This window comes from Balaenoptera ricei, chromosome 11, assembly GCF_028023285.1.
Source record: "Balaenoptera ricei isolate mBalRic1 chromosome 11, mBalRic1.hap2, whole genome shotgun sequence".
Classification (NCBI taxonomy): domain Eukaryota; kingdom Metazoa; phylum Chordata; class Mammalia; order Artiodactyla; family Balaenopteridae; genus Balaenoptera; species Balaenoptera ricei.
The window spans coordinates 70,344,939-70,372,725 of NC_082649.1; the positions used below are offsets into that span (position 1 = coordinate 70,344,939).

The 27,787-nt window shown below is 46.8% G+C and overlaps 2 protein-coding genes and 1 pseudogene across 4 annotated transcripts; 2 read left to right on the top strand and 1 right to left on the bottom strand.

The window, feature by feature from the left end:
* The first annotated feature begins 128 nt into the window (after nt 1-128).
* On the top strand, nt 129-11,515 carry PPM1M (protein phosphatase, Mg2+/Mn2+ dependent 1M). Of its 3 annotated transcripts, none has more exons than XM_059939813.1 (10): nt 129-429; nt 1,118-1,241; nt 1,395-1,649; nt 2,105-2,217; nt 2,585-2,669; nt 2,759-2,877; nt 3,042-3,105; nt 3,333-3,440; nt 3,553-3,701; nt 10,909-11,515. In XM_059939813.1, exons 1-10 carry the CDS (start codon nt 206-208, stop codon nt 11,099-11,101), a joined length of 1,434 nt encoding a protein of 477 aa, XP_059795796.1. In that variant the 5' UTR covers nt 129-205; the 3' UTR covers nt 11,102-11,515. The 3 variants fall into 3 exon arrangements, with proteins under 3 accessions (XP_059795796.1, XP_059795798.1, XP_059795797.1); XM_059939815.1 differs by lacking the exon at nt 10,909-11,515 and adding an exon at nt 4,171-4,946 and having other exon boundaries at nt 132-429; XM_059939814.1 differs by lacking the exon at nt 10,909-11,515 and adding an exon at nt 4,050-4,291 and having other exon boundaries at nt 135-429.
* On the bottom strand, nt 8,928-27,223 carry WDR82 (WD repeat domain 82). The gene is made up of 9 exons (XM_059939818.1): nt 26,759-27,223; nt 22,548-22,645; nt 19,719-19,785; nt 13,293-13,392; nt 12,767-12,883; nt 12,367-12,522; nt 11,485-11,554; nt 10,791-10,933; nt 8,928-9,798 (listed from the first exon to the last, which is right to left on the bottom strand). Exons 1-9 carry the CDS (start codon nt 26,917-26,919, stop codon nt 9,769-9,771), a joined length of 942 nt encoding a protein of 313 aa, XP_059795801.1. The 5' UTR covers nt 26,920-27,223; the 3' UTR covers nt 8,928-9,768.
* Nucleotides 14,797-15,486, top strand: LOC132374236 (deoxyuridine 5'-triphosphate nucleotidohydrolase, mitochondrial-like; annotated as a pseudogene).
* Nucleotides 27,224-27,787: the final 564 nt, after the last annotated feature.

Genomic DNA, 27,787 nt, shown 5'->3' on the forward strand with positions numbered 1-27,787 from the left:
TTGGCTGATTAGGAGGCTTGAGGAGCCGGATGGCACCCAGGCCGCCCACAGAGTCCGGGAGGGCGGGAGGTTGGGGTTTGGGGGCGTCACCGCCCAGCCGGCCCCGCCTCGCCCCGGCCCGCTTCCTCCTCCCGGGTCGGGCGGGCGGTGCCGTCGGCCCAGCCTCCTGCCCGGCGCCCCGCGGGCAGCCCCCGGCCGCTGCGCCATGTCCGCCGACTGGTTCCGGCGCCGCTTCCTGCCGGGGGGTCCGCTCCCCGCGCCGCGGCCACCCCGGCCCCGCGCCAGCCCCGTGCCCTACCGGCGGCCCCGCTTCCTGCGCGGCTCGGGCTCCAGCCCCGGCACCGCCGACGCCTCGTGCCGCCCGAACGCCCGGCCAGTGCGCAGCCCGGTGCGGGGCCGCGCGCTGCCCTGGAACGCAGGCTATGCCGAGTGAGTGCCCGGCCCCGAGCGGCCCCCCTGCCCTCGACACTCCCCGCTCCCTGCGACTCTCAATCCTGAGGCCCCGACCCCTACCCTGTGATCCTGCCTGGGGTCCCGTGCTGACCGAGAAAACAGGCCAAGCTGAGTGAGGGGTCCCGCCTCCCCAACCTTATGGATAACTCTCTCTTGTCGGCACTTCCGCACTCTTGACAACCTCCCCTATTCCACCTCAGGTCGGGAAAGACCTGCCCTCCCTGGGGCTTTCAAAAGAGGTAGGGACACTGGGTAGAATTCCAGCGTTCTGGGCTTTGGAGACTCCCCCCATCCCTCACACACATACACACACACATCTCACCCTGGGTTATGGCCTGTGCAGCATTGGACAGGGATTCTGGCTGAGATGGGACAGGGGATAGGCAAGGAAGCCCCACACCTCCGCAGGCTGACTTGCTCTTACCTCCCGGCCCAGGTCAGCAGGTAAGCTCCAGATGGGCTGGGCCCTGAGTTTTGCTTTAGCTGTGAGGTTACTGAACAGTTAGCAAATTTCCAGCATTTGTTTGTCCAGGTGTGTGTCAGGGACAGCATGGGGGCTGTTACTCCAGAGGGAGGGCTCCTCTTTGTGTTCCAAATCTGTTCTTTGTGCCCATGGGAGCATAGCTGTGTCCCTAAAGGGTCACTGATCACTTCCTGGCCTCAGGATCATCAATGCAGAGAAATCTGAATTCAATGAGGATCAGGCGGCCTGTGGGAAGCTGTGCATCCGGAGATTTGAGTTTGGGGTTGAAGAGGACCAGGAATGGCTGACCTTGTGCCCAGAGGAGGTGAGTGCAACTGGGCCTGAGCCCCTTTTACAGGCTGGGGCCAAGATTGGGGCCAGGACTGTAGACTGAGGTTCTTGCCCTAGTGCCCTACATTCAGCCAGGGGACAACTGGGGAGGCCAGGCAGAGCCTGACGCCAAGCCCTTCCTGTGCAGTTCCTGACAGGTCATTACTGGGCACTGTTTGATGGTCACGGTGGTCCAGCTGCAGCTATCCTGGCTGCCAACACCCTGCACTCCTGCCTACGCCGGCAGCTGGAGGCCGTGGTAGAGGGCATGGTGGCCACTCAGCCCCCCATGCACCTCAGCGGCCACTGCATCCGCCCTAGTGACCCCCAGTTTGTGGAGGAAAAGGGCATTAGGGCAGAAGACTTGGTTGTCGGGGCTCTGGAGAGTGCCTTCCAGGAGTGTGTGAGTGTGACCTTTGGCTGGGAAAGGAGGGAAGGTTTTACCCTTAGGGACCTGAGGGACTCTGGGTTGTGGGGTGTCCCTGCACATGATGGTGATCACCCTGGATCTTTGGATTGGGAGGACAAGATTGGGTTGGTTGGTTTGTTACTAAACAGTTATCATAACCCCACCCATTTGTCCAGCGCCTACTATATGCTAGGTGCTTTTACCTGTATCATCTTCTTGCACACCCTGTTGGTCCTTGGTTTCCCTTCCTCACTGTTTTGAATAGGACTTCCCTACCTCCAAAGGGATATGTCTAGATCTCCTGACCATAGGAATCCTGGAGTCATAGCTAGACTTTGCGCTGGGACTGCCATGCTTGCCGGCGGGGAAGTAAACTGTAGGGTGAGGGTTGGGGACAGTGGTATGCTGGCAGTACAAGCAGCAGCTAAAGTAGCCTTGGTTTGCTCCAGGATGAGGTGATCGGGCGAGAGCTGGAGGCCTCAGGACAGGTGGGTGGCTGCACAGCCCTGGTGGCTGTGACCCTGCAAGGAAAGCTGTATGTGGCCAATGCTGGGGATAGCAGGTGAGTGAGCCCGGAGGGTGGGCAGGGTGGGGTGGGCAGACAGGCAGCAGAGGCAGTGGGGACAGTGAAAGGGGGCTGGAAGTCGAGAGACAGAATTGGGGAAGATTGGCTGAATTGTGCACTTGGCATGTGTCGAGTGTGAAGGCAGACAGCAGATGCCAGGGAGGGCAAGGACCTCAGGGGCCAGGCCAGATGGCTGAGGCTTTACCCTGCAGGCCTTAAGCAGTCATGGGGGCCTCTGAGCAAGGGATTGGCATGGGCAGAACTGGCCCCTGGTGGTTGGAGAAGGGGCCGGCAGGAGGGAGGCTATGGGTAAGGATGGAGGCTGCCCCCCAGACTTCTCCTTCTCCTCTAAAACCTCATCCAGGGCCATCTTGGTGCGGAGGGATGAGGTACGGCCCCTGAGCTCTGAGTTCACCCCGGAGACTGAGAGGCAGCGGATCCAGCAGCTGGTAGGTGCCCTTGGCAGAGGGAGGCTGTGGAGCCCCAACTCCTGGGCCACCAGAGGGAGCCTGATCTGAGCATGGCCTCCCTATTCCAGGCCTTTCTCTACCCTGAGCTTCTGGCTGGTGAGTTCACCAGACTGGAGTTCCCTCGGCGACTGAAGGGGGATGACTTGGGGCAGAAGGTTTTGTTCAGGGATCACCACATGAGCGGCTGGTGAGCGAGGTGGGGTTGGGGGACACAGTGGGGAGAGCCCTGGTGTCCAGGCTCAGCTGTGTGGCCTGGAGCAGTCCCCTTCTACCTGGGCAGGGTGGGCCCTGTGTTGGGGGTGGTGAGGTGGTAAGTAGGGCCTGGGTTGATGCTGGGTTTGCTCCTGGTAGGAGCTACAAGTGCGTGGAGCAGTCGGATCTCAAGTACCCACTGATTCATGGACAGGGTAGGCAGGTCAGTGAATGGCGCCTCCAAGAATCTCTCTTAAATTGCCCCCTGTAGAGGTGGGAGCTTCTTTGTCCCTTGTGGGGAGCTTTGGCTGGGGTCCTAGGGACTGCTCCGAGGTCAGAGGATGTTTCTCCCTCAGCCCAGGCGCCCAGGGCCACAGTCCACCTCTGTGTGCTTTACTTGTACATTCGCTGGGGCTGTTTGCTGTCACCTCACACCTCCCTTGTCTCCAGGCTCGGTTACTGGGAACACTGGCCGTCTCCCGGGGCCTAGGAGACCATCAGCTCAAAGTCCTGGACACAAATATTCAGCTCAAGCCCTTCTTGCTCTCTGTCCCACAGGTGAGGGGGCAATAGCCTACACCAGCTTCTATCTGCCCAGAAAGGCAGACTGTGCAAGGTTGGCAGGAGCTGGGAAGGGAGCCAGTGAGGAAACCTTAGGCTTAACTTGCAGGTGACTGTGCTGGATATGGACCAGCTGGAGCCGCAGGAAGAGGATATAGTTGTCATGGCGACTGATGGGCTCTGGGATGTCCTGTCCAATGAGCAGGTGGCACGGCTGGTGCGGAGCTTCCTCCCTGGCAACCGAGAGGACCCACACAGGTACTATAGCTGCTGGGGATCTGCCTGGGCCTGAGTTGGTGCCAGCAGAAACACCAAGAAGTAGTTATGGTTGAGAAGACAACACTGCAGATGAGTCCGGCTAAGAACAGTTGGCCAGGACTAGAGCTATCTCAAGCTTCCTGGGGGTGACTGTGGGTCCCAAAAATTTCTGGGTCCAGACACCCATGGTCCAACCTGTGGCCTTCCCAGGCTTGTGGCTTGCTTGGCCCCACAGTCAGACTGCATTGCTTGGGTCCTCAGTGTCCAGCACTGTGCAAGTTCTCCCTGAGGGCTGGCCTTGCCTCTTTGCTCTGGCCCCGAAGTACATCTGCAGGATGGTCCCCACAGGTTCTCGGAGCTGGCCCAAATGCTGATACACAGCACACAGGGGAAGGACGACAGTCCCACACAGGAAGGGCAGGTGTCCTACGACGACGTCTCTGTGTTCGTGATTCCCTTGCACAACCAGGGCCAAGGGCGCAGTAGCCACTGAGGATTCAAACATCGCATCCCAGAACCACTTACGGGCCAGGTGCAGTGTGAGCGTCCACCATGGTCAACAGCAGGTCTGCCTGCCCCACCCCCAGACCCAGCCCTGACCCCAACCCATTTCAAGGGGAGCATTTCTACAAGGCAGTCAGAACTGGAAGAACACAGGGAGTCCAGCTCCCCAGGTCCCCCTTTGGCAGGCAGGGAAAGAGTGCTAATGTCAATAATGTCTGGCAGAGTCACTTTACAACTTAGAATCTATGTAAGCCTCCTCAGATAGGATCCTTAACAGCCCACTATATTATTCCCAAATGGGGACAGCTGGACTAAGGGCATTGGCCAAGGATGCCAGGAAGGGCAGACAGCCTGTGTTTGGATCCAGGTCTCTAATGCATGAATGTCAGATTATCTACTCAACAACCCCCAAAGCCCATGCAGAGTGCCTTATGGGAAGCCTCATACCTGCTAAACAGCCATCTTGAAGCAGCCCTTGGAGAGAGACCAGTTCAGGTCCCACCCTGCTCCCCTCCGTGCTGGAGGAGAGGCACAGGCCCAGGGGCTAAAGTTGGGGGAGAACTAAGGGACAAGAAGGAGCCCCCGAGTTGGCTTAGTGAATGCCCAGATTATTGCTGCTGCCTCTAGCCCAGTCTCCTGATTGCTCCTCTCTGGCTCCAGCCCTGCCCTAGGCTGATGCCTCAACAACGCCGTTTTGTTGTTCCCCATCACCTTCCTATTAAATGTTTGTATGCAGAAGAACCCTTGCGAATCGTGAATTGCTGTATAGCTTGATATTACAGTATACCTTTTGCTTTTTCTTGTTCCCTTCTAAAAAAATCACTCTTAGCCTTAGCTCCACCTTACAAGTTTGCCTATAGTCAGCATTGTGTTTTCTCTGTGGCCTCCCCAGTTCGCAGCTTGGGGTGAGCCCCAGTGAGAGAACTGCTGCCCAGGGAACAGAAAGGGGGTCTCCACCACCATCTGTGGGCTCTGGGCTTGAGGTATCAGAAGGGATGCCTTGTTTTTTACGGCAAATTGTAGTGATTTTAGTATAAAGTTTATAGTAAATTTATAATAAAGCTAGATTTACCGACTGGAGACAACAAGTCAATTGGGGCTCCAGAGCTTGCTGTTTGATGAGTAGCTTAGTTCTTCATGTTCCTCACAAGACTGTTTTTATCATGCAGCACTTGCCAAGGCTCAAATGCTCAGTAAGTGTTTGTTGAATTATTTGTTGAATTTCATGACCTCAGCCTTTCCTAACTCTTCCCTGATCTACTCCAACTTTAGTCTACAATTGAGATTAATTCTTACCAGGCAACTCACAGCCCTAAACTGCAGCCAGAAAGGACAAGGGCCAGTAGGCCACAAAACTGATGGTTAAACTTGTTTAACACAATGGGCAGGCTCTCAGACCTCCTTTCCTGCCCATTAACTCATTTTAGACTCTACTTCCTGCATGTTCTCTAGGGAAGAGATAGGAAAAACTACGAAACTACTCATTTTTTACCTAGTCATATTCCATAGCCCAGCACTTCTGGGCCTACATCTGTCTGCAGCTGGGTCCTGAGAAAATGTGGTTGGCCCCAGAAGCTCTGGGCAGCCTCTCCAGGACTCTAATTAGGCAGCTGGCAAGAACAAGAGTGTGCCCTACCAGCCTGCAGTTTTACTTCCTCTTTCCTCAGCAGTCCCCACCCCCACCACTTACCTTCTTTCCCCCCGCCCAGCAAAGCGTAGGCAGTATCCTGTGCCTGCCAACCAATCACCCACATCAACTACTGAGCCTGCTTGCCCCAAGTCTGCTTTGCTTTGCTTCTGACCCGGCCCACTGCCTGGTCTTGCTCCTCACACCACTAGGCTGAAGCCCAGGGAGTGGGCAACAGTGGGTCTCTCAACTGCGAACAAGCCGAACTGACAGGAGTGACCGCTGCAGGGGCAGCCACTGACTTACATGTTCATGTCGCTCAGCAGAGCCAAACGCTGCAGTAGCCCTCCCACCAGGCCGTGAGGGGGGACTCTTCCTGCTTGAGCAGTCATGTTGAGAGCCTATGCAGGGCCTACCACTCACAAGCCGGGACGCTCCCTCTGCTGCCCTCCAGAGTCCTTGGCCAACCTCTAATGACCATGCACAAAGTGGCAGGCCCAAGGTGTTGCAGCTGAGGATGCTGAGCTACTAGTGAGTTACCAACTCACCAGCCAGGCAATGGGTTTACAAGCCAAGTGGCCAGGCCTTCTGCCAGAACTGGTGCAGGAGCCTCAGAGACACCCCACTATCCTTGCCCCCCACAAACCAGGGCCTAGGAGGATGAACCTTATTCCAGCTAGAGGCTGCCAATCTGATCAAGGGTTGAGGTAACAGTGGGGGATGAAAGGCAGCCTGAGGTACATGCCAGATGCAGTCTTTGAGGATCTCAAGGTTGGCTCAGGCCGGCCTTTTCCTGGTCACTCATTTCTGGCCCTATGGCTGCTTATTAGAACCTGGAGTTGAGGATACCCAGGCTGCTATGCATTGAGAGCTGGATCTAGGGGTTCCTTCCACCAGCGCACAGGCCTTAGTCACCAGGGGCAGTCCCAGGGAGCCCAACAACCCTTCCACACAGCATTACAGTGAGTCCCAGTGTGAGCCAGGAGGACTAACAGGAGACAACCCACCCCCTCCCTCCAACTCTAGGAACCAGGCAAACAATGCTATGAAAACTCAATGGAAGAGGCTGCAGCCATAAAATTCTGTTTAAGACAGATAACATGGAAAAAACGTTTATATGTTAAGTACAAAAAGGACATAAAATTGTATATACAGTAGAATAACAACTATGTAAACACACCAAAAATCTATGCACAGAAATGTCTAGAGGAACACTAAACACCAAAAGATTAGCAGTGGTAACATTTGGGTGGCAAACTGATTCTTTTTAAAATTCCCAGATTTTTCTTAATAAGCATTAATTATGATTGCAACGGTTTTCTTAAAAAAAAAAAAAATACCCCACTGGCTGGTGGTTGAGCAGTGCAATGTCACTGTCACATATAAATCAGAGGCTTTGGCCCTGACTCCTGAGAGCGTGGTGCACCCCCCACCCCCAGGAGAGCTTAAGCACCTCTGGCTCCTACTGAGGGTGTCCTTGCAGCCCTGGTGCTCCTCAGCCTCTCTGACCCACAGACTCTTTTCTCCCTTAATTCTGCCTTTTCCCACTACCACATCATATTCGGTCACTTCCAGCTGCATCTTTCCCTCTCCTTCCCAACTCAGGAGCCAGCTCTGCAGCCACAGGTCCCCATAAATAGAAGCAGTGCAGTGCATATTTTCAAAGGACATGGTGCCTCAGCTTTGGACACACAGGAACTCAATACAAATCATTTTCCTGCTGATAGACAAGTCATGCGTGGTGGCTCCTCTGGGTACAGATATGTTAATTATGCAGGCTTTCTTATTAACCTATAGTTCCAAGTACTTTCTCTGAACAGTTATTCCTACCATGAATTTTCTACCCTGGAAAGCCAGGGGTGGGCAGTAACAGCTCAGATCACTTGGTTTCTAAAAGTCCCTCCACTCTGAGAATGCAGAGCTATACGGTGTGTGGTACCTCAGAAGCTGCAGATTCCAGCCTATGTCTGGGAAAGACGTATGCCCCTTGCTTTTAAGGTTAAGGAACGAGCCAAAAAGTAATTGCTAAAAAAGCAAAACAAAACAGTAATTGCTAGCAATTCACAGCCTATTCCTGCTGCTGAACAGAGGCAGTAATGGCTTGCTTTCCCCACTAGCAGCTAGGTACTCTTGGGCAAGTCAAACATAACCTTGTTGAGCCTGTTTCTGGATCTGCAGGGAATGTGTTACTTGCTTAGATGTTTGGGAACTTAGTGAAATAATATGCCACTTGTCCTGCTCTAAGAAGGCCATGCAGGGGAAAAGGCAATGAGCTACATGCAGCTCACCTCAACCCCGATGAGGAATCCTCCCTCTCCCAGGAGAAGGCAAGGAAAAGAAGTTAAGAAAGCAGGCATACCAGGTAAACAGGAGTGACCTATAATTGGCAAAGAAGCCTCAGACAAGCTGAAAATGCTCTGGTTCCAGCATCCTGTCCCCAAATGCTGGGAGCCAGACACAAAAGGCATGCAAAAGTGACTGTCACACACATACAGGCGCAGACAGAGCATCACTGGGCAAAAAGGGGGCTAATACTGCAGAGAAAGCCCCAAAGTGCGGCTTGAGGAACAAAAGGGAGTCATTCCAAGACCCTCACTTAGCTGCCATGGGGACAGCAAACACTCAAAAGCTTTGCTTTTGTTCAGTCTCCCAAAGGGAAAAAGGTAATAGGGAAGACTAACACTTGTGGCAAACACTATTAGCAAGAATGCAGTCTTTCTCCTGGGGCAGAGGACTCTATCTCCTTCAGATACTTTTAAAATACATATATATATATATATATATATATATATACACATATATATATATATATATATACACACACACATACATATATATATGCATACATACATATATGTATATATGTATGCAAACATACGATATATTTAAATGAAGGTGTACACACACTGTGCTAAAATACAAACAACAGAAATCTCAAGTCATATATAAAAAGGCTAAATATAACATATAACACAAGCCTAGAGCCAGCTCCTGGTTGGGAGCTGGGGAAGGGGTGGTATCATCTGGAGACTATGTACACAACTTGTGGTGGGCAGGGAAGGCATCAGTGTAAACAACTCAGACTCACTCCACAATACTGGCCCACAGAAAAGCGTGATGTATCTCATGTACAAAAATAGACGCCCACCTTGCTTCTGTATACAACCAAACTTGGCAGGCACCCAGAAGGACTGTGTGTTTGTTTTGATGACAGGGCACCACACCAAGCTGCTGCTAAACCTCCCAGCCCTAGGAACTCATCTGCTACCCCTCCTCCCTCACCCAGAGCCTGAGGCACACCCAGATCATCCACCCTCACATGACTGACTTGCAAGGTTTCCTGGCAAGCAAGGTCCTTCTGTATCTGTCCCTTTCTGACCCTAAGATATATGGAGACTTATTTCTGTAAATATTTGGCACCTAAGTAACGTGATGGTTGTGGATAATGCCACAATGACACAGGGAGAACCAGTAACAAGACATGCAGGGTGAGGGCAAGGGGCACTGAGCTGCCCTAGCATCTCAAAACCAGAACTGTGGCTTCCCACACATTTATGGGGGTGGGCGAAGGGATGTGCAGAATTAACAACTTCACCAACTCCTCAGCAGCAAATACATTCAAAACTGAAGGTGTCTTGAGGGCCCCACTATACCCTAGTCACGAGTCTGGTCACTCCTCTGGAGGAGCTCGGTGCAGTGACAGCTGGAAAATCTGAGTCCCGATTGAATCTGCCGCACCAAGAGTCCTTTTGAAGAAGCTTGGCAAAGTAATTTTTTTCTTTTGAGCAAATGTACAGCACATCCTTGGGAAGGCCAAGTGGAAGGATGCTCTCCAGCCCAGTCAAATGATCCAATCTCACTATTATCTTAGTTCCCTCTGAGTTTTTTCCTACTGGCCACCCTCGCTGTACAGAAAACAGCCAAGCACTATGCAGGTCAGTCATCAATGGTGGGCAACCAGAAGGCCTGGATGGAAGGAGAACATAAGTCAACTTTAAAAAGCCAAGCCCGTCTCCTCATTTCTGAGGGTTTTTCTTACCCCTCCCCCACCATCAAGGCACCCAACCCCAAAGTTGGAGGAGTTATGGCTGGTGGCCTTCCCTCCTGACCAATTGACTCTGGCAATCTGTGGACAAACACTCCCCTATCTATGTGAAAGTAAACATTGTCTAACTTCCAACATAGTGGTCCAGTGGTAAAGAAAAGAAGAAGTGCTGTCTGGGAGGTGGGTGTTTGGCCTCACAGCTAATCTACCAGGTGACCTCAGACAGACCCTCTCATTCATGAGCTGTAAAAACTGTGAGGGACTGGATTGGATGGTTTTGCTGCATTTTTTTCTGACACTGTTTTCTTTGTTTAAAAAAAAAAAGAAATGGAGCAATGTGTTCTGGGTAGGCTAGTAATGAAATGCCTCATGCCCGAATACCCAGGTAGGTTTAGGAGATGCCAAGAGGAAACTGGAGGCTGAGACTCACTGATGCTTTGTTCTGCTAGTGTTGTCTAGGAAGAGACAGGGGCCTGGAGAAAACTCTAAGTGGTGAGTTGTGATCAACTGTAAGAATTTCTGATGAACTCAGCATAACCTGAGAGGAATGGAAAACTGAAAGGTTACAGCCACAAAAGGCTGGTTCAAAGTATTTTAAGAAGCCAAAAACCTGTGAGGCATAGCCCCAGGTAGTTTGGGCATAAAACCAGGAGCCAGAGCAAAAACTGGCCTAAGATCTCCTGGGAGCTCAGAGGCGATCCTAGATCATGGAAAGAAGAGCAAAAGTGAAAGACCAGCCCAACCAAAGATCAGATAATAGAGGTGAAACAGGGAAGCCACCAGCTGAGAAACATGAACTTGGGTGCTTGTAATTGTACCTATTTAGAACACAGCTCACTGTGCTCATTGAAGGACCCACCACCCCAACTGGAAAGGGCCCCTAGACGGAGGACATCTCCCGTTGTTCACATACCATGTTGGAACAAGCACTGGCAAAGGTCATGAACTTGGGGTTGAACTGCAAACAGGTAATGGGGCCTGTGTGTTTGCCATCCAACACAGCTACTTTTATACCACTCTCTCCATTCCAGACATGGATCTTGCCATCCTCTGAACCTGAAGAGAATGATCAAGGGATATAACAACAGCTCAAGGCACAATACAAAGACAAGTGGCGAAGAGACATGGATTGACATCTGGAGAGAGGCCAAGCTTCAGGACCCAGCCACCAGCAGAAATGGAGAGGGAGTAATGGCAGTGAAGAAAAGACACTTTGGGAACTGATCTAGACCCTAGTTATTTGCTCCTAGGCAAGTCACTTCCCCTCTAACTTCAGTTTTCTCATTTAAAAAAGGGGGCTGAATACGATCACCCTACGAACATCTACACTAAGGTGACTGAATGAAGGGTTACACCAGTGCTTGTAGAGTTTAACTCTATGATGGTCCAGGGAAGACCAACATTAACGCCCATTCCCAGAAAAGAAAGCAAAGTCAGGACAGTTTAAAGACACTATACCTTTGACATAACATGCTACACAGAAATCTGAGAAACTCAATCTCAAAAGGATAATAAATAATATCTTAAATTAGTTAAAACTAACAGAAATAACATAATGCACAGTACCAGATAAGTAACACCCAAGGTGGGGGATAAAGGAAGCTTACCAATCATAATAAACTGCGAGTCTGGAGTAAACGAGGCCTCCAGTGTGACGGCTTTGCTGTTGGCATAACCCTAAAACAAGCAGAACAATTCTCATTACAGTGCCATTAACAAAAAATAATGGCCTACAAACACTGACCCCAGCACATACATCTTCTTCTTTTCTTTTGATTTAAAAAAAAATTTTACTGTAAAATATAGATAGCAATTTACTATTTTAAGTATCTTTAAGTGTACAGTTCAGTGGCACTAAGTATACTTAAAATGCTATGCAACCATGACCATCATCTGCCTCCAAAACCTCTTCATCATTCCAAACAGAAACTTCATAATCTTTAATAGTAACTCCCCATTTCCCTCTTCCCCTGCTCCCTGGCAATCTCTGTTCTACTATCTATCTCTATTCTAGGAAACTAATTTAAGTGGAATCATACAACAGTTGTCCTTTTGTGTCTGGCTTATTTCACTTAGCATAATGTTTTCAAGGTTCATCCATGTTGTAGTACATACATCACCTTCCCTTCTGTGAAACCCTTTCTTCCTCATGCACAGTGCTACCAAGGTTTCAAACTCGGCTACCACCCCTTACAAATCACCCCCTTATCCCCAACTCCATATTCAAGGGGGCAAGAAAATGTTTATGGTCAGGAATTTATTATATTATCTGAACACCAAACGTGAGTCATTGGGTGAGAAGTGAATGTCTCAGAATCCAAAAGAAATAATGCCACGTGCAGGAAGAAAATGCAAGTCCATGCCTCGACGAGTGAGCCAAGGACAACTGCCGGTCTCCACCAACTAGCTGACACAATTCTCAGAAGGGATGAGCATGGAAAAAAGGTAGAGTATGGGAAAAAAAACATGGTTCAAAGTTGTCAGCTCACCCCAAACGTATGCATCACCACTCCCTTGAATGCATCGATCAGACGGATGAAGCTGCCATTGGTGGAGATGAGGATGAGTTTGCCATCATTGCTGAATTTAAGTCCTGTCCACTCACAAGTCCGATCATACTGCATCTTAAATGTCGCAAATGGCCCCTGCAAAAGACAGATAGCAGCCGTAGGCCCAAGGCAAATCAATAATTCCTTCTGCCAGAGCCAAATCTCATTCTATCCCTTTAGATTCCTTTTTGACTAGGGAAAGCAGAAGATGAAGTACTGCTCTGACACTTTCTAATATCTACCACATACCTCCTCTACTGTAGAAAAAGGCTCTTAAATGTCCACCTCACCCTTCAAAACTTCCATAATATCAAGACGGTTCAAAGATTCAAAGATTTACCTTATCAAAAGAGCGAAGATCATAAAGTTTGACCATTTCAGAATTGACACCTGCAGCAAAAATTAATCCTTCTGGATCAAAAGAACAAACTGGCTTGCCCTGTAAATGCATGAGACCCTGAGAAAAAAGAAATTTTAAAAAAGTTAATGAACCCAGGATCCTACCAAAAGCAAACACAAGACTAACTAAAATGAAGTTAAAAAAACCCAGGTCTCCATGCAATTGATTTCAGATCAACCCTAACTGTATAATTTTATAGACACTGAATTCAAATAAAAACAAATCCCTGGAGTCTAAAATCTATAGCTCAAAGGCTCCAGGAAAACTGCTTTTAAAGCACTAAGCCACAGATCATCATAAGTATGCACTGGATTAAGGTATTAGCTTAATTACCAGCTTCCTACCAGTAAAAGATCTTCTCCAAAATTTAAAGACTCTGGGATCCCAGAAAAGAATCACTGCTTTCCCCCCTTCCTTGAGAGGGAGAGTTGAAAACGCTTAAAGTGTAACTGTGAGGTAACATTACCTGGCAGTTAGGAGACCGGAGATCCCAGAGCCGAATGGTCTTATCAAGAGACCCAGAAATGAAAGTGTCATCCACAGGTGACATGGACAAGGCCACCACCCTGCAATGCATCAAGATAAATAGGAGTTGAAGCGAAATATTAACAAAAATTGGATATGAACTCTAAACCACTTTACCTCCCTACCTATATATATGTGTTCTCCTAAAAACTCCATTTTTAGAAACACACATACGCAAGCAATCTGGAACAATCAAAGGCAATTAGTATAATCAAAAAAGCAACTTAAAGCTACAGCATAAAAATATATGATTCCAATGCAAATCAAATCATAATGAGATACCACTTCATACCCACTAGCAAAGCTATAATCAAAAAGAGAGATAACAAGAGTTGGTGAGGATGTAGAGAAACTGGAACCCTCATACACTGCTGGTAGGAATGTAAAATGGTACAGTTGCTTTGAAAAAGTTTTACACTTCCTCAAAAAGTTAGAGTTACTATATGATCCAAACATTCCACTCTTAGGTATATACCCAAGAAAAATGAAAACATATGTCAAAAAATCCCCCGTACATGTATGTTCACAACAGCATTATTCATAATTGCTAAAAACTGGAAACAACCCAAATGTCCATCACCTAATGAATGGATAAACAAAACGTGTTATTGTCATACAAGAATATTATTTGGCAATAAAAAGAAATGAAGTACTGGGGCTTCCCTGGTGGCGCAGTGGTTAAGAATCCGCCTGCCAATGCAGGGGACACGGGTTCGAGCCCTGCTCTGGGAAGATCCCACATGCCGCAGAGCAACTAAGCCCGTGCGCCACAACTACTGAGCCTGCGAGCCTAGAGCCCGTGCTCCGCAACGAGAAGCCACCGCAATGCGAAACCTGCGCACCACAACGAAGAGTTGCCCCCACTCACCACAACTAGAGAAAGCCCGCGCGCAGCAACGAAGACCCAACGCAGCCAAAAATAAATAAATAAAAAAGAAATGAAGTACTGATTCATATTACAACATTTATGAAGTGAAAGAAGTCAGACACAAAACGCCACATATGATCTGGTTCCATTTATAAAAAATATCCAGAATAGACAAAGTTATAGAGACAGAAAGTAGATTAGTGGTTGCCAGGGGCTGGGAAGAGGGGAAATGGGGAGTGTTAATGGGTACAGGGTTTCTATTTGGGGTGATGAATATGTTCTGGAATTAGATAGTGGTGATGGTTGCCCAACTCTGTGAATATACTAAAAACCACTGAATTGTACACTTTAAAAGGGTGAATTTATGGTACTGAACTATATCTCAATTAAAAGAAAAAAAAAGCATGATTCCTTAACTAGAGGTTTGTGGACTATACTGATGTTCTCAAACCTGAGTGGTACCAGCATCACCTGGAGGGTGGTTAAAACAGATTGCTGGGATCCACTGCCAGAATTTCTAATCCAGTAGGTCTGGGGTGAGGTCTGAGAATCTGTGTTTCTAACAAGCTCCTCAGTGATGTTGAGACTGGTGGTTTGGGCTCCACACTTAGAGAGCCACAGCCCTATGCTAATAGCCTATGCTATATTTCTGATATGGGTCCCCTCTTATGGTTACACCAGTCACTCACTGAAAAATACTTCTTCCAAGGCCTCATCCTGAGCTCTCTTGTCCCCTCTGCTCATGTTCTTGCTCTGCCATGCTCTGCGTTGAAGATACCCATCATCTCCCCGGCATTTGGGCCCAGCCTGTGGAGAAGGATGGCACGTGACTCCACTTTACTTGCCTCTTGGAGCATGCCACGGCCCTAACCAGAGGGATCCTTGAGGTCCATGGGCTATGACCTGTACAGTGCCTATGAGTCTGTAGTACCACCTATAGAGGAAGCCCTTGTGAAAATGGACACTCAGATGGCTCTTCCTTCTGGGTGTTATGGAAGAGTAGTTCCACATTCTGCCTTGGCTAAAAAACGCTTCACAGACATAGGAGCTGGTGTCACAGGTGAAGATTACAGAGGAAATGTTGGTGTTGTACTGTTTCATTTTGACAAAAAAAAACTGGAGTACAAAAAGCAGATCAAATTGCACAGCTCATTTGTGAATGGGTTTTTTAAATGTAGAAATAGAGGAAGTTCAAATTTTGGATGACTCTGAAAGGGGTTCAGGAAGTTTTGGTTCCACTAGAAAGAATTACAAATGTATGCCATGAGTAAAAAATGGACAAATGTACTTTTTTTCCTTAAAAATAAAGTTTTTGACCAAAAAAAAAAAAAATTCTTCCAATATAACTAAATTAACATTTGCACTAGATCATCAACTTAAAAATTTTAATGATACTATAAGCCAAAATCTCCTGGGAATGCTGAGGTGGTAATAAAACGGAGTGAGCAGAATGCATATGAACATGTAATTTTACGTCAGTATTCAGGTCAAAAGCTCAGAGGAAGTCTATCTTGGCACAAGGCTCTACGATGAGAGGTAGAGGGAATACAAGGAGGAACACGACTTCAACTCTAAGGAAGCTTAACTGTCTAGTCCAGACAACTCCAAGAGAGGGTCAGAGAAGGATTTCAGGAAGAAGCAGCACCTGTGGTGAACAGGGTTTCAATGGGAGTGGCCTTTCTGGAAGTTGCCAGATAGGAAGGCATGAGGCAGTTCAGGAAGCAGCCCAGAATTCACTTCAACTGGAGTGGTGGGAGATAACACTGGGAAAATGGGTCAGGCAGAGGGAAAAGAATCTGACTCCAAGGTTTCTCGAGGGAGGCTGTGGTCAGAACTGTAAAAACAGGGTGCAGAAGGAGGATGCTGAGGGATGGGGAGATTAGGAGTTGACAATAATTTACCTGAGCTAGGACAGAAGTAAAGGCGTATGGAGCAGAATGACACACGAGGTTAAACCTAAGTAGAATCAACGGGATTTAACAACTCACTGGATGTGAAGGCAGGGAAAAAGTAGTGAACAGGTAACAGAGCCTTTGAGTTGGGAGAACTGGAAGGGACAGGGGTGAAGAAACATGAGGCAGACAGAAGAGCTAGCCCAAGGAATTTAACGATGGATGGAGTATTGGACCTGTAGGTAGAAGTTGAGTCTGGAAATCATGGGCTGAAAATACTGATTTGGGAAGCTATCTGAGGTGAATGAAATCAGTGATGGCCCAAATACCAAGAGGAGGAGAAAAAAGCTAGGGTAGAACCTTGTTTAGAGTCAAAAAGAGAAAGAGAGGCAAAAAATAGCAAAAACAGAACCAAGATGAGAAGCCAAAGGAAAAAAAAAGTTTTACTGAGAGGTTAAGCACCAAAAAAAGCCCCAGGCAGTGGATTTTACCTGGAGGCAGCAGGGAAAGGGGAGTAAACAGCTTGGCTTGGATGAGTGAGTTAAACAGTGAGTGAGTATGAGGAGGTGGAGAAGGGAATATGCAGATTATTCTTTTATGTTTGACGGTGAAAAGAAGTGGGTGAGGGCTTCCCTGGTGGCACAGTGGTTGAGAATCTGCCTGCCAATGCAGGGGACACGGGTTCGAGCCCTGGTCTGGGAAGATCCCACATGCCGCGGAGCAACTAGGCCCGTGAGCCACAATTACTGAGCCTGCGCGTCTGGAGCCTGTGCTCCGCAACAAGAGAGGCCGCAACAGTGAGAGGCCCGCGCATCATGATGAAGAGTGGCCCCCGCTCGCCGCAACTAGAGAAAGCCCTCGCACAGAAACGAAGACCCAACACAGCCATAAATAAATAAATAAATAAATAAAAATTAAAAAAAAAAAAAAGAAGTGGGTGACATGCTCAAGAAATAAATTTAAGGGGCTTCCCTGGTGGCGCAGTGGTTGAGAGTCTGCCTGCCAATGCAGGGGACGCGGGTTCGAGCCCTGGTCTGGGAAGATCCCACATGCCGCGGAGCAAATGGGCCCGTGAGCCACAATTGCTGAGCCTGCGCGTCTGGAGCCTGTGCTCCGCAACGGGAGAGGCCGCGATGGTGAGAGGCCCGCGCATCATGATGAAGAGTGGCCCCCGCTTGCCGCAACTAGAGAAGGCCCTCGCACAGAAACGAAGATCCAACACAGCCATAAATAAATAAAGCACACCTAGTATAGTGTAATTAAAAAAAAAAAAAAAAAAGAAAGAAATTTAAGATAAGGAAGATAAAGAGGACCGAGTAGGGCTCCCCTGGTGAGTAGAGCTTCCCTGGTGGCACAGTGGTTAAGAATTCGCCTGCAGGGTTCAAGCCCCGGCCCGGGGAAGATCCCACATGCCACGGAGCAACTAAGCCCGTGCGCCACCAACTACTGAGCCTGTGCTCTAGAGCCCGTGAGCCACAACTACTGAGCCCGAGTGCCACAACTACTGAAGCCCGCGTGCCTAGAGCCCGTGCTCCACAAGAGAAGCCATCGCAATAAGAAGCCTGCGCACCACAGTGAAGAGTAGCTCCCGCTCACCACAACTAGAGAAACCCCACGTGCAGCAACGAAGATGCAACGCAGCCAAAAATAAAATAAATAAAAATAAATAAATTTAGAAGACCAAGTTTGTGGGCAGCAAAGTCCAGTAAGGAGACGGAAGTAAAAACAGAGGGGGTGGTTTTCTCAAAGAAGAAAAGGCTACTTCTTTCTCAGGGAAAGTGTTCTAAGGAAGAGAGAAGTTTAGGTGAAAGAGATAGGAGTTGAAAAGAACTGATTTTGGATGGCCTTGATTTTCTCAAAAAGGGAGGGACAAAGTCATCTATTAAGAATCCGGAGGTCAGGAGGTCAAGAAATTGGGCAACTGGGAAGACTGGAAAGAATTTCAAACAACTGCAATCAAGTCTTAATTACAGACAGTATATTTGTGAACATTAATTTGACTATAAACAAGCAAAAACATCTATTTGTCACAAGCCATTCTTTGAACTACACAGTAACCAACAGCTGCCACCTCTTATCTTCAGCAACACAGAAATGCCCTTGCCCAATCAGAAGTGCAGCTGAAAACGGTGCTCTCGGTCTACCTCCTGTCAGGGCTCTGAACCACTCCAAGCTATACAGGGTTACTGTACATTTGCACAGGGAAGCACCAATGATTAATATATCATCCAAGGGAAAATGTGTTTAACATTCAGCCCAAACTTGAAAAACTGGAGGAAAAATACCAGGGGAATTGAGATAAGAGACAGAGAGAAGCAACCTGCATTACAGAACGGAATAAGGGGGACTTCCCTGGTGGCTCAGTGGTTAAGAATCTGCCTGCCAATGCAGGGGACACGGGTTCGATCCCTGCTCTGAGAAGATGCCACATACCACGGAGCAATTAAGCCCACGCACCACAACTACTGAGCCTGCACTCTAGAGCCCGCAAGCCACAACTACTGAGCTCACACGCCACAAATACTGAAGCCCTCATGCCCTAGAGCCCACGCACCGCAACTACTGAAGCCCATGCACCTAGACCCCGTGCTCCGCAACAAGAGAAGCCACCGCAATGAGAAACCTGCGCGCCGCAAGGAAGAGTAGCCCCCGAGGGCCGCCAACTAGAGAAAGCCCGCACGCAGCAACAAAGACCCAACGCAGCCAAAAAAATAAATAAATAAAATAAATAAATATATACCTTAAAAAAAAAATAAGGAAACAAGTTTCTTGACTTTCAAAAAGTATGAAAGGACAATTATTATTTTTTAATAAATTTATTTATTTATTTTTGGCTGTGTTGGGTCTTTATTGCTGCACGCGGGCTTTCTTTAGCTGTGGTGAGCGGGAACTACTCTTTGTTGCGGTGTGCAGACTTCTCACTGCAGTGGCTTCTGTTTTGCGGAGCATGGGCTCTAGGCACGTGGGCTTCAGTAGTTGTGGCACGCAGGCTTAGTTGTGACTCGCAGGCTATAGAGTGCAGGATCAGTGGTTGTGGCGCACAGGCTTAGCTGCTCCACGGCATGTGGGATCTTCCTGGACCAAGGCTCGAACCCATGTCCCCTGAATCGGCAGGAGGATTCTTAACCACTGCGCCACCAGGGAAGCCAAGACTTTTATTAATTTTTTTTTACATCCTCATTAAGCTCTTCATGTGGAACACATTTATGTAGAGCAGGGGCATGCTGAAATGGGGGCCACCTATACTGGAAGGCCTCAAACATGTAAATGTACTTTCATTAAGGGATGTCTGATATTTGGGATCCCTAAATGCCAAATGTTATTTTTACTACATAGGTTTCCACTGAATATCTTTAATCCACATTCTTCCTATTAATGTTTTAACTGAGGTTTCAGTTTATCTATGAAGTCCTACCCCTGGCCTCTACAACCTCGATTAATCATGAGTTGACTGTTTAGGGAAGGTTAACAAGAGAAGATTAAGAGGTATGCCAAACAGCAGTGAGAAACTAGCTTCAGTTCACTAATAAAATCTCTCCACTCTTTCATTCTCTGGATAACCTCAGGGATAAAAGAACTATCTACTTCTGTAACACTTGCGTCTTACCTTTTGCTATGTCCAGGAAAGTATCTGATGTATTTGTTGTCATGCAAGGACAGGTAACGGATAGTATCTGTAAGAAGATAAATAAGGCATGATGATATCCTACTATTTTTAAAGAAATTTACTTTGCATTTTCATCTTGAAAAGACAAGGTCAAAGAATTCATTGTTTTCCATAACCCAAGCAAGGTATGAATAAATAATAGTGAATAACTCCTTTTCACGGGACTAGAGATTTCACGTAATTCAAAAGCAGAGTTCTCAAGTTGACAGCGTTATAAAGCAATGTTTAAAATCACTATTGCTGCCAATCTTTGGCTTCTGCATAGTTACAATGAAACTTGTCCTGCAAATATGCGCCCCCCGTCCCCCCAAAAAAACCACAACAGTTTTAATGCCCACAGAATGGCAAACCTTAAAGAAAAACATATGGCTACTGAGGAAACAGACTCAAAGAATTAAACAGCCATGCTGAGCTGAGGATCAGGCTGGACTCTGGCATAAGATACTTTTGTCCAGCGTTCTCCAACAGCATGTCAACCCAACCCTCACCTCATCTGAATGTAAACTGGATGCACAATTTACATTAAAACTAAATAAAATGGAAAGAGAAGTAATGTTCTACTACTTCTTTTCTAATTAACCAACTATCCAATGGTCCCTTATGCAGAAAAGTGAATTATAAAGTGGCCAAAAGAAGAAATGAGAAAATTTAGGTTAAAAAGATCGCAAGACATTTAAAAATCAAAATCATGAACTATACCACGTCATAGCAGTGAGAATTTGACAATTTCCAAGAAAGAAATAATCACAGAGATTTGTGCTTGGGGAAAACAAGACAAATACTCTTAAAAACCAAATGATTCCTTCTGAAAAAGTAAAACAAAAAATGATGGTGGTGGGAAGGGAATGAAGTGCCATAAAGAACAGAACTGGAAAGTACTATGCCCCTGAAAAGACTAGGAATAAGAAACAATTGTTGAGAAAAAGGTAATAGGAAATGGGGCCAAAATACAGAAAGGAAAGCATAGAAAGAACATTCTGGAGGCAAACACAACACAGGAACAAAGAGGCTGAAAGCACCAAGTCATCCCAGTGGTTCACAGGGGTACTAATAAAAGGGCATTTAACCTGGGAGAGGGAAAAAGGCATTCTTTGTATGTTCCAAAACTAAACATGGTTTTCCTTGAAAACATCTTCAAAGTTCTCGAATGACAACTATAAAGTATTCCTGGTTGTTCTACTGCTAGGAACTACTCACCTGCCCTAAGCAGAAAAAGACTTCCTCCCCATTACCTGGTTTTCCCAGAGATGAGCAGGGCGTCGCCATCCTCTCCGCCCCACTCGGTAGCTGGCGCGCTGTTCCTGGCAAGGCAGTGGCCTGTACAGTTATCTCCTGTACCGGGTGGTATCATAGACCCTCAAACTGTACAAACTACTACCTCAGCCTGGAATCAGGCAAAATGATACGGAGCGTTGGAGGAACTCTTCAGGACGGATGCACTCGAGACAGGAAAAGCAACATCCTCACAGCAGAGGCCTGGCAGCAAAGCTGCAAGTGCCACACATTTGCCTCATCTTGCACCATATTTGGAGAATCCTCATTTAATCACCCAGAAAAACACCCCAACAGAAGAAATATACCCCAATAGAAGAAATATACCATTCATTCAGATGATCACAGAGATATATTTCCTCAAGATCCTGTTTTATATTCTTGTCCAAAAGCATCAATTGCACTGCTTACTTAGAAAACCACTTCTGAAATAGAGGCATGAAAAGTATAAACGATATACTTACTAAAAATCAAGTACAGGCAGAAAAGTCTCATTTAAAAAAAAAAAAAAAGACTTCTACCCATCTGCTCTGAGATAGGCATAACCAAAATAGCGGTCTAAGCAATCTTTGTTGAATGACATTAGAAAAATCGTACTGCTAAAAATGAAACAATCAATAAATCAGTGAGATAAGTTAAAAAAAAAAAAAAAAGAGTCCTAACATGAAAGTTATAGCTCAATTCCAAGACAATCTGTCAACTGAGAATGACTTATCCCAGGGGAAAAGCAGGTAAAAGCAGAGATCCTTTATTAGAGAAAGAAATTCACAAGTTTAATTTCTAAAAATAAGCCTTTATTCTTCAAAGACATTAACTTTATTTAAAAGGAAAAAGGGAGAGACTTCCCTGGTGGCCCAGTGGCTACGACTCCACGCTGCCAATGCAGGGGCCAAGGGTTTGATCCCTGGTTGGGGAACTAAGATCTCACATGCGTGCAGTGCGGCCAAAAAAAATAAGATAAATAAATGAAAGGAAAAAGGGATAAAATTCAAATCAAAAAGTGTCCCTGGAATCAAAGATAACTAAGGTCAGTATACTGTCCTTTGTGACACAGACCATAAATGGTTGGGCACACACCAAAAACTCTTCTAATGTCTGCTAAACCACCATAACTCAAGCATCTGTAAAACTTTTCTCAAATCTATATATTTTGAACGGGAAGGTAGCATTGTTTACCACTTGCTGTCAAGTATTCTTTCCTTTTATTTCTTCTAAAAGTATTCAAGTTTCAAGAAGTTCAAACCGTAAATACAATTCGTGGCTTCCTATTTCCACTCTCCACTCTAAACTGGAGACCTTGAATACTCAGTTTCAAGTCCTTCAAAAGTACTAATGGCTTGCTTGCTTCCAGCATCCCTTCAGTCATAACAATGTTAGCACAGCTAACATCATAGGAGAATTTAAAGTAACTATAACCAAACAGAAGTACAAAGATTCCGTGAATGATTTAACAAAGGAAACCATGACCATAACTTCCTAAAAAGAAGGCTTGCTTACCGTCTATTTTGTTAGAGCTGTAAACGACTGTGTTTGCTGCATGAGTGTATCTGATGAGGTCCACGCCATATTTCTTACTGTACAGGGTTCTCTTTGGTCTGACGAGGAAATGGACAGAGAAAGAAAACCATCAAAATCCTCCATCACCAAAATCTAGGATCTTCATATAAAGAGAAGCACTTCAATGATGTGGGAAGGGTGAAGATTCTTGGTAAGCTCTAACACTGAAAAGAAACAGAATTTCTTCCAAAAGGGTGGAAACAAACAGAATCAATCAAGTGCAACAGCCTTTCACCTCTGAATACCAAATGCCAAAGTTAGGAAGTGGAAGTAAATCTGAGGGCTCAAATCAGCCTTTACTACAATGTTCAAAAGTAAGCTTTGAGAGGAAGTGCATCTATTTGGGAAGAAAGACACACAAAACAAGTCATAACTTACAAGAAAGAGGAAAATGGGAATAGGCCAGACCAATGAGGCCAGAACTTAAGCCATTCACTTGGAAAGAAGCTCTTTCTTTAAGAAGAAATGATTTATCAAAACTGAAACCAGATGCAAAACTGCCTTTCCTAATATAACCTAATATTTCCATCCTCTCTATCTTACAGGTCCAAAGCACTTACTGAGCCTTTTACAAGACAAACCTCACTCTCCCTAACAAAACTAGTCATTGATTCTTTTCTCTTTACTTAAATGTAAAATCACATATTTCTAAGTTAAAAGTTATCAGTCCATTTGTTGAAGTTCCTTACATGTTATCTTCTTCTATAGCACCTTGAAGATCAAGCTGAAACTGATCTCAGCAAAATATTTAACCAAAAACTTCATAATATCCTACATTTAGGTATAGGAGAATTTCATAAATCCTATATTAATGTTTGTCAAGAATTTAATTTATGAAAAAGAAGTTCACCCTCTCAATGTAAAAACCTCTTGAAACCTAGATGCTAAACAATCAGATGACTCAGGGAACTTTAATCATTTGCACTTTCAATTTCTGTGACGTCAAGGGTTTCCTTATATTAAACCTATTTACAAACAAGACTTCTCACTCCAAATGCACTGAATTTTCCACATTTTTACCTTTACTGAAAGATCAGATAAACAAAAAGAGCAGCTCAAATGCTACCTTGTCAAGTCCACCACCCTGGGTTCTGCCATGTAGTTACTGTGTGGTAACCAGTGAGTGAGTGAACGTGCGTGTGAATGTGTGCTTGCTCTCAAAAGATAGTTGACTTTGCTCCTACCAGTGGAAACAGAAGCTTACTTATCTCAGTATTTACCCTACAATAATGAAGACAGAGCCTGAAGAACCAATGTTAAAGGAAAATTTTCAGTTTCACTTATATACGGCCTATTTGTCTCAAATATATCCATATCCAAATATATCCATAATATTAACCTGAGATTTTGTTCTTAATAACACAAATCTTTTACCTCATATCATTTCCTAGTTTGAAAGCAAGATCCTAATGCATCCATTTCAGAGGATCTTACAGAGCTTATGCATAACATTCTTTCACGAATATTGTGGTAAGCTTCTCTGCACAAACTATGATTCTGGTGATCAGGTACGAATAAATAATATTAAATCCTTCTCTCTGAATAATTCGCATCACCTACCACAGATAATATCCTTTGTATACTTTCAAATTAAAAAAAAAAAAAACAGAAACACTCGGGACTTCCCTGGAGGCCCAGTGGTTAAGACTCTGTGCTTCCAATGCAGGGATCGCAGGTTCGATCCCTGGTTGGGGAACTAAGATCCTACATGCTATGTAGTGCAGCCAAAAAATTAAAATTAAAAAAATTTTTAAAAATCACTCAATGGATGAACTCTATTATTAAGTGAACAGTACACATGGAAAATATTAAGCATAAAGAATCTTGTTTTAGCCATTTTCAAACTCCCAACATTAGTACCATGTAATAAAGATACTGTGCCTTCCAAGAAAATGTTACTTTTCTTCCAATGTTGGTTTGACCTACACTACTGGCAAATTTTTTCTTCACATTACCACTTAGGATCACAGACTCCTAGAGGCCAGAGAAGTGATCTGACCAATGTCACATACCTGGTCACAAGGCCAAACTAGAACCCAGGTCTCCTATCAGGTCACTCTCTGACCACAGATCACAATGAAACAAGGTCACAATTAATCCATATGAATATTTTAAAGAGCGTGCTGTATACTATTGTATCAATGTTAAATTCCCTTATTTGGATAACTGTACTCTGGTTACCTAAGAAAACGTCCTTGTGCTTAGGAAATCCATGCTGAAGTGTTTAGGATAAAGGGGCTTCATACCTCCAAATTACTCTCTAATGGTTCAGGGAAAGAAAAAAAAAAATATATGTATATATATGTGTGTGTGTGTGTGTGTACATATATGTGTGTGTGTGTGTGTGTGTGTGTGTGTGTGTGTGTATCTACAGAGAATGACAAAGCAAACAGAGCAAAATGTAACCAATTATTGGATCCTGGGAGTTCTTTGAAACAATGCTGTAACTTTTCTGCAAGTTTGTAATTATGTAAAAATGCTACATGAATGAATAAACTGCATTATGTTATAAAATTAACATTTTACTTTTAACAAGACAGCCTTCAAGTCAATGGCATTCCTACCAACCGCGGAAATTATGCAGTATTTGGAGACAAACTGTGAAGAAATGCTGCTACAACCTTCATTTTCTTTGAATGAGGATATACATCTCCATCCTCAAATTCATCCAGGGAGAGGTTCTAATCTGTGCACAAGCACTAAACATTTCAAGCAAGTCAGCTTCAATTTACTTCTAGCTCCAGGACCCCACAACCCCAATCTCCACCCTAGCTTTATACGTTACTCTCTATTCCAGGCTAATGCAAGTGGCCGGACCTGGACGAAAACCCATCTATGAAATGAATAACATTGACTCACATCTCTCAGCATCAGTCCAGCTAACAATTCTCTCTTCCCTCAGGACCACCACTATAGGCCACTCTTCCACATACTGCAAGCAGATCCAGAGTCAGTTACATAATACTTTTTCCACAGCCCAAATGGCAAAAAATTGGGCAGAACACTATAGCTCAGACCAATACAGCATTACTTTAGATAACCAAATTTACAAATGAAAAGACAAGTTCCAAAAGAAAGCTTATAGAAGACATTGGTTTACACAAAACAGACAAAAGAAAGCTGGAGAAGGTAAAGAAAAACCCAAGGATTCAAAAAGGAGATCACAATTTAGCAAGGATTTAGAGAAAGCAAGTCTGGGGCGGGGGTGAGGGGAAAGCTGACAGGTCCCCAGGGAAAAAGGCAAAAAGCTGTGCTTTTAAGATTTTGCAGAGATACAGGTGTGGTGGGTCTCCAGAGGACTTGGGACAACCTAGAAATGTCATGATCAGACTCGGAATTATGATAAGTCCAAGCGGACCATAAAGTGTAATTTTAAAAAAAAGTATAAGAAGAAACACGAAATTGTTAGACGATGCTTTCTTTGTTCTACTAGGAGGTTCACATTCAGGTTGGGAGCGACAGCCAGGTGTGTCTGGCAAAAAGGAAAAGTTTCGGATGCAGGTAAAAAGTTAACTATAAACGTGGGCATCGGGACTGAGGGAGCAAAAGAATGATTTGGACCAGAAAGGAAAAGTCAGGGGCCCAAAGAGGCAACAAATAAATCCTGACAGCTAACAACTGCAACCCACGCGGCCTTCCGGCAGAAAGGCGGCGGGAAGCTGAGGGGCAGGGGACGGGTGAAGTGCCAGGGCTGAATCGAGGTCACCGAGCAGAGCGCAGAGAGAGCGAGCTGCCGCTGTTGAACGAAGCAGCAGAGCAGCCTCTGCGGTTCTGCGCGGGGGCCACAGCCGACTGGCACCTTCGACGGAGTCAGAGTAGCGGAAAAGCTACCAGCTGGGGCAGCGGTGGGCGGACCCTGCGTTTAAAGGTCAAGGTCAAGGTGTGGTTTGGCCAGCGATGCTAAGGCTCTCTGTGAGGAGACCGAAGACAGACAAAACAAAAATACGATTATTATTATTGCTATCGTTATTTTAAAAGAAAAAAAAGGTCTCCCGGACGGCTTCGGAGGGGACGCAGCCCTGGCAGGAGCGTGTGCAATACAGGCCGCGGACCAGACCGGGTTAGAGGGCGGGCCGCGGGGGGAGCGCAGGGCCACGACGGGGAGGGCGGGAGGGACTCAGACCCGGGCCCAAGGCCACCGGTGCACTCACTTGCCCTCCTGGCAGTCATAGAGCACGATGGAGTCGTCGTCGCTGCTCGAGATGACCGTCTCGCCGTTGGGGCTGAAGTCGAAGCAGTTAATCTTGTCCGAGTTCTCGCGGAACACCTTAGCGACGCGGAAGCTCCGCAGCACGCTGTCGGTCAGCTTCATGGCGGCGGCTGCTGGAGGCGGTGGCGGCGCAGAGCCGGGGCGGAGCCCGGCGAACGGGCGGGCTGCCGAGGGGCCGACCCGGGCGGGGCGGGCGCGGCGCCGCGCCGGCGGCGGGCTGGAGAGCGGCCGACAGTCGGGCCGCCTCCTCCTCTTCCTCCTCCTGCCTGTGCAACACTCTTCTGCCGGGACTATGGGGTCTCGCAGACCGGTCCTCCTCACGGTCGCCTCAGGGCCAACCGGCGCGGCACCGGTTCATTGTGTCCGCCATCTTGGGGCGACAGGCAGAAGCTGAGGGCGAGGAGCCTCACCGCGGCGCCAGCCGGGAAAGGGGGCGGGGCGGGAACGGCGGAGCGAGGCGGGGAGGCGGGGCGGTGACGTCAGCGCGGCCGGCGGGGAGTGGTGTGGCTGGGTGGCCAGAGGCGGCGATTCCCCGACTCGCTGGGGGGCGGGAGGGGCGAGTGCTCCCACGTCCTTCCCCACCTTGGGCCCCAAGGCCCCGGGTTCTCGGGAGCCGCGGGTCTTTGTGCGGGGTCGCAACTCCCCCGAGAGACTCGGGCGCCCCCTGCAGGCGTCCCGGCCGCAGGCAGAGCGAGAGCAGGTACTGCGGGGGTGGGCTGCGCTCCAGGAGGCCTGTTCTGGGTATGAGTCATCGCCGTCGGGCTTTGACCGCGTGTCCACCACATCGCCAGAAGACTTAAATTTATGTATTTTTTAAATTAAGGTGTACTATACGGTAGACTGTATAAATTTTAAGTGGATGAATTTTTTTTCATTTGGGTGAATTTTTTTTTCATTTGGATGTACACTCTTGTGACCATCACCGCAACTTTTCTTTAAGCCTTCTTTAAAAACTTTGTAATTGATATAT

Bases quoted from the DNA above. Each gene is read 5' to 3' on its own strand.
- PPM1M (XM_059939813.1), top strand. From the start codon at position 206: ATGTCCGCCGACTGGTTCCGGCGCCGCTTCCTGCCGGGGGGTCCGCTC. The intron at 2,670-2,758 runs GTAGGTGCCCTT...TCCCTATTCCAG, and splicing joins GGCAGCGGATCCAGCAGCTG to GCCTTTCTCTACCCTGAGCT. The intron at 3,106-3,332 runs GTCAGTGAATGG...CCTTGTCTCCAG, and splicing joins TTCATGGACAGGGTAGGCAG to GCTCGGTTACTGGGAACACT.
- WDR82 (XM_059939818.1), bottom strand. From the start codon at position 26,919: ATGAAGCTGACCGACAGCGTGCTGCGGAGCTTCCGCGTCGCTAAGGTG. The intron at 22,646-26,758 runs GTGAGTGCACCG...TTTCCTCGTCAG, and splicing joins TATGACTGCCAGGAGGGCAA to ACCAAAGAGAACCCTGTACA. The intron at 10,934-11,484 runs GTAAGCTTCCTT...CATTCTCTTCAG, and splicing joins CTCGCAGTTTATTATGATTG to GTTCAGAGGATGGCAAGATC.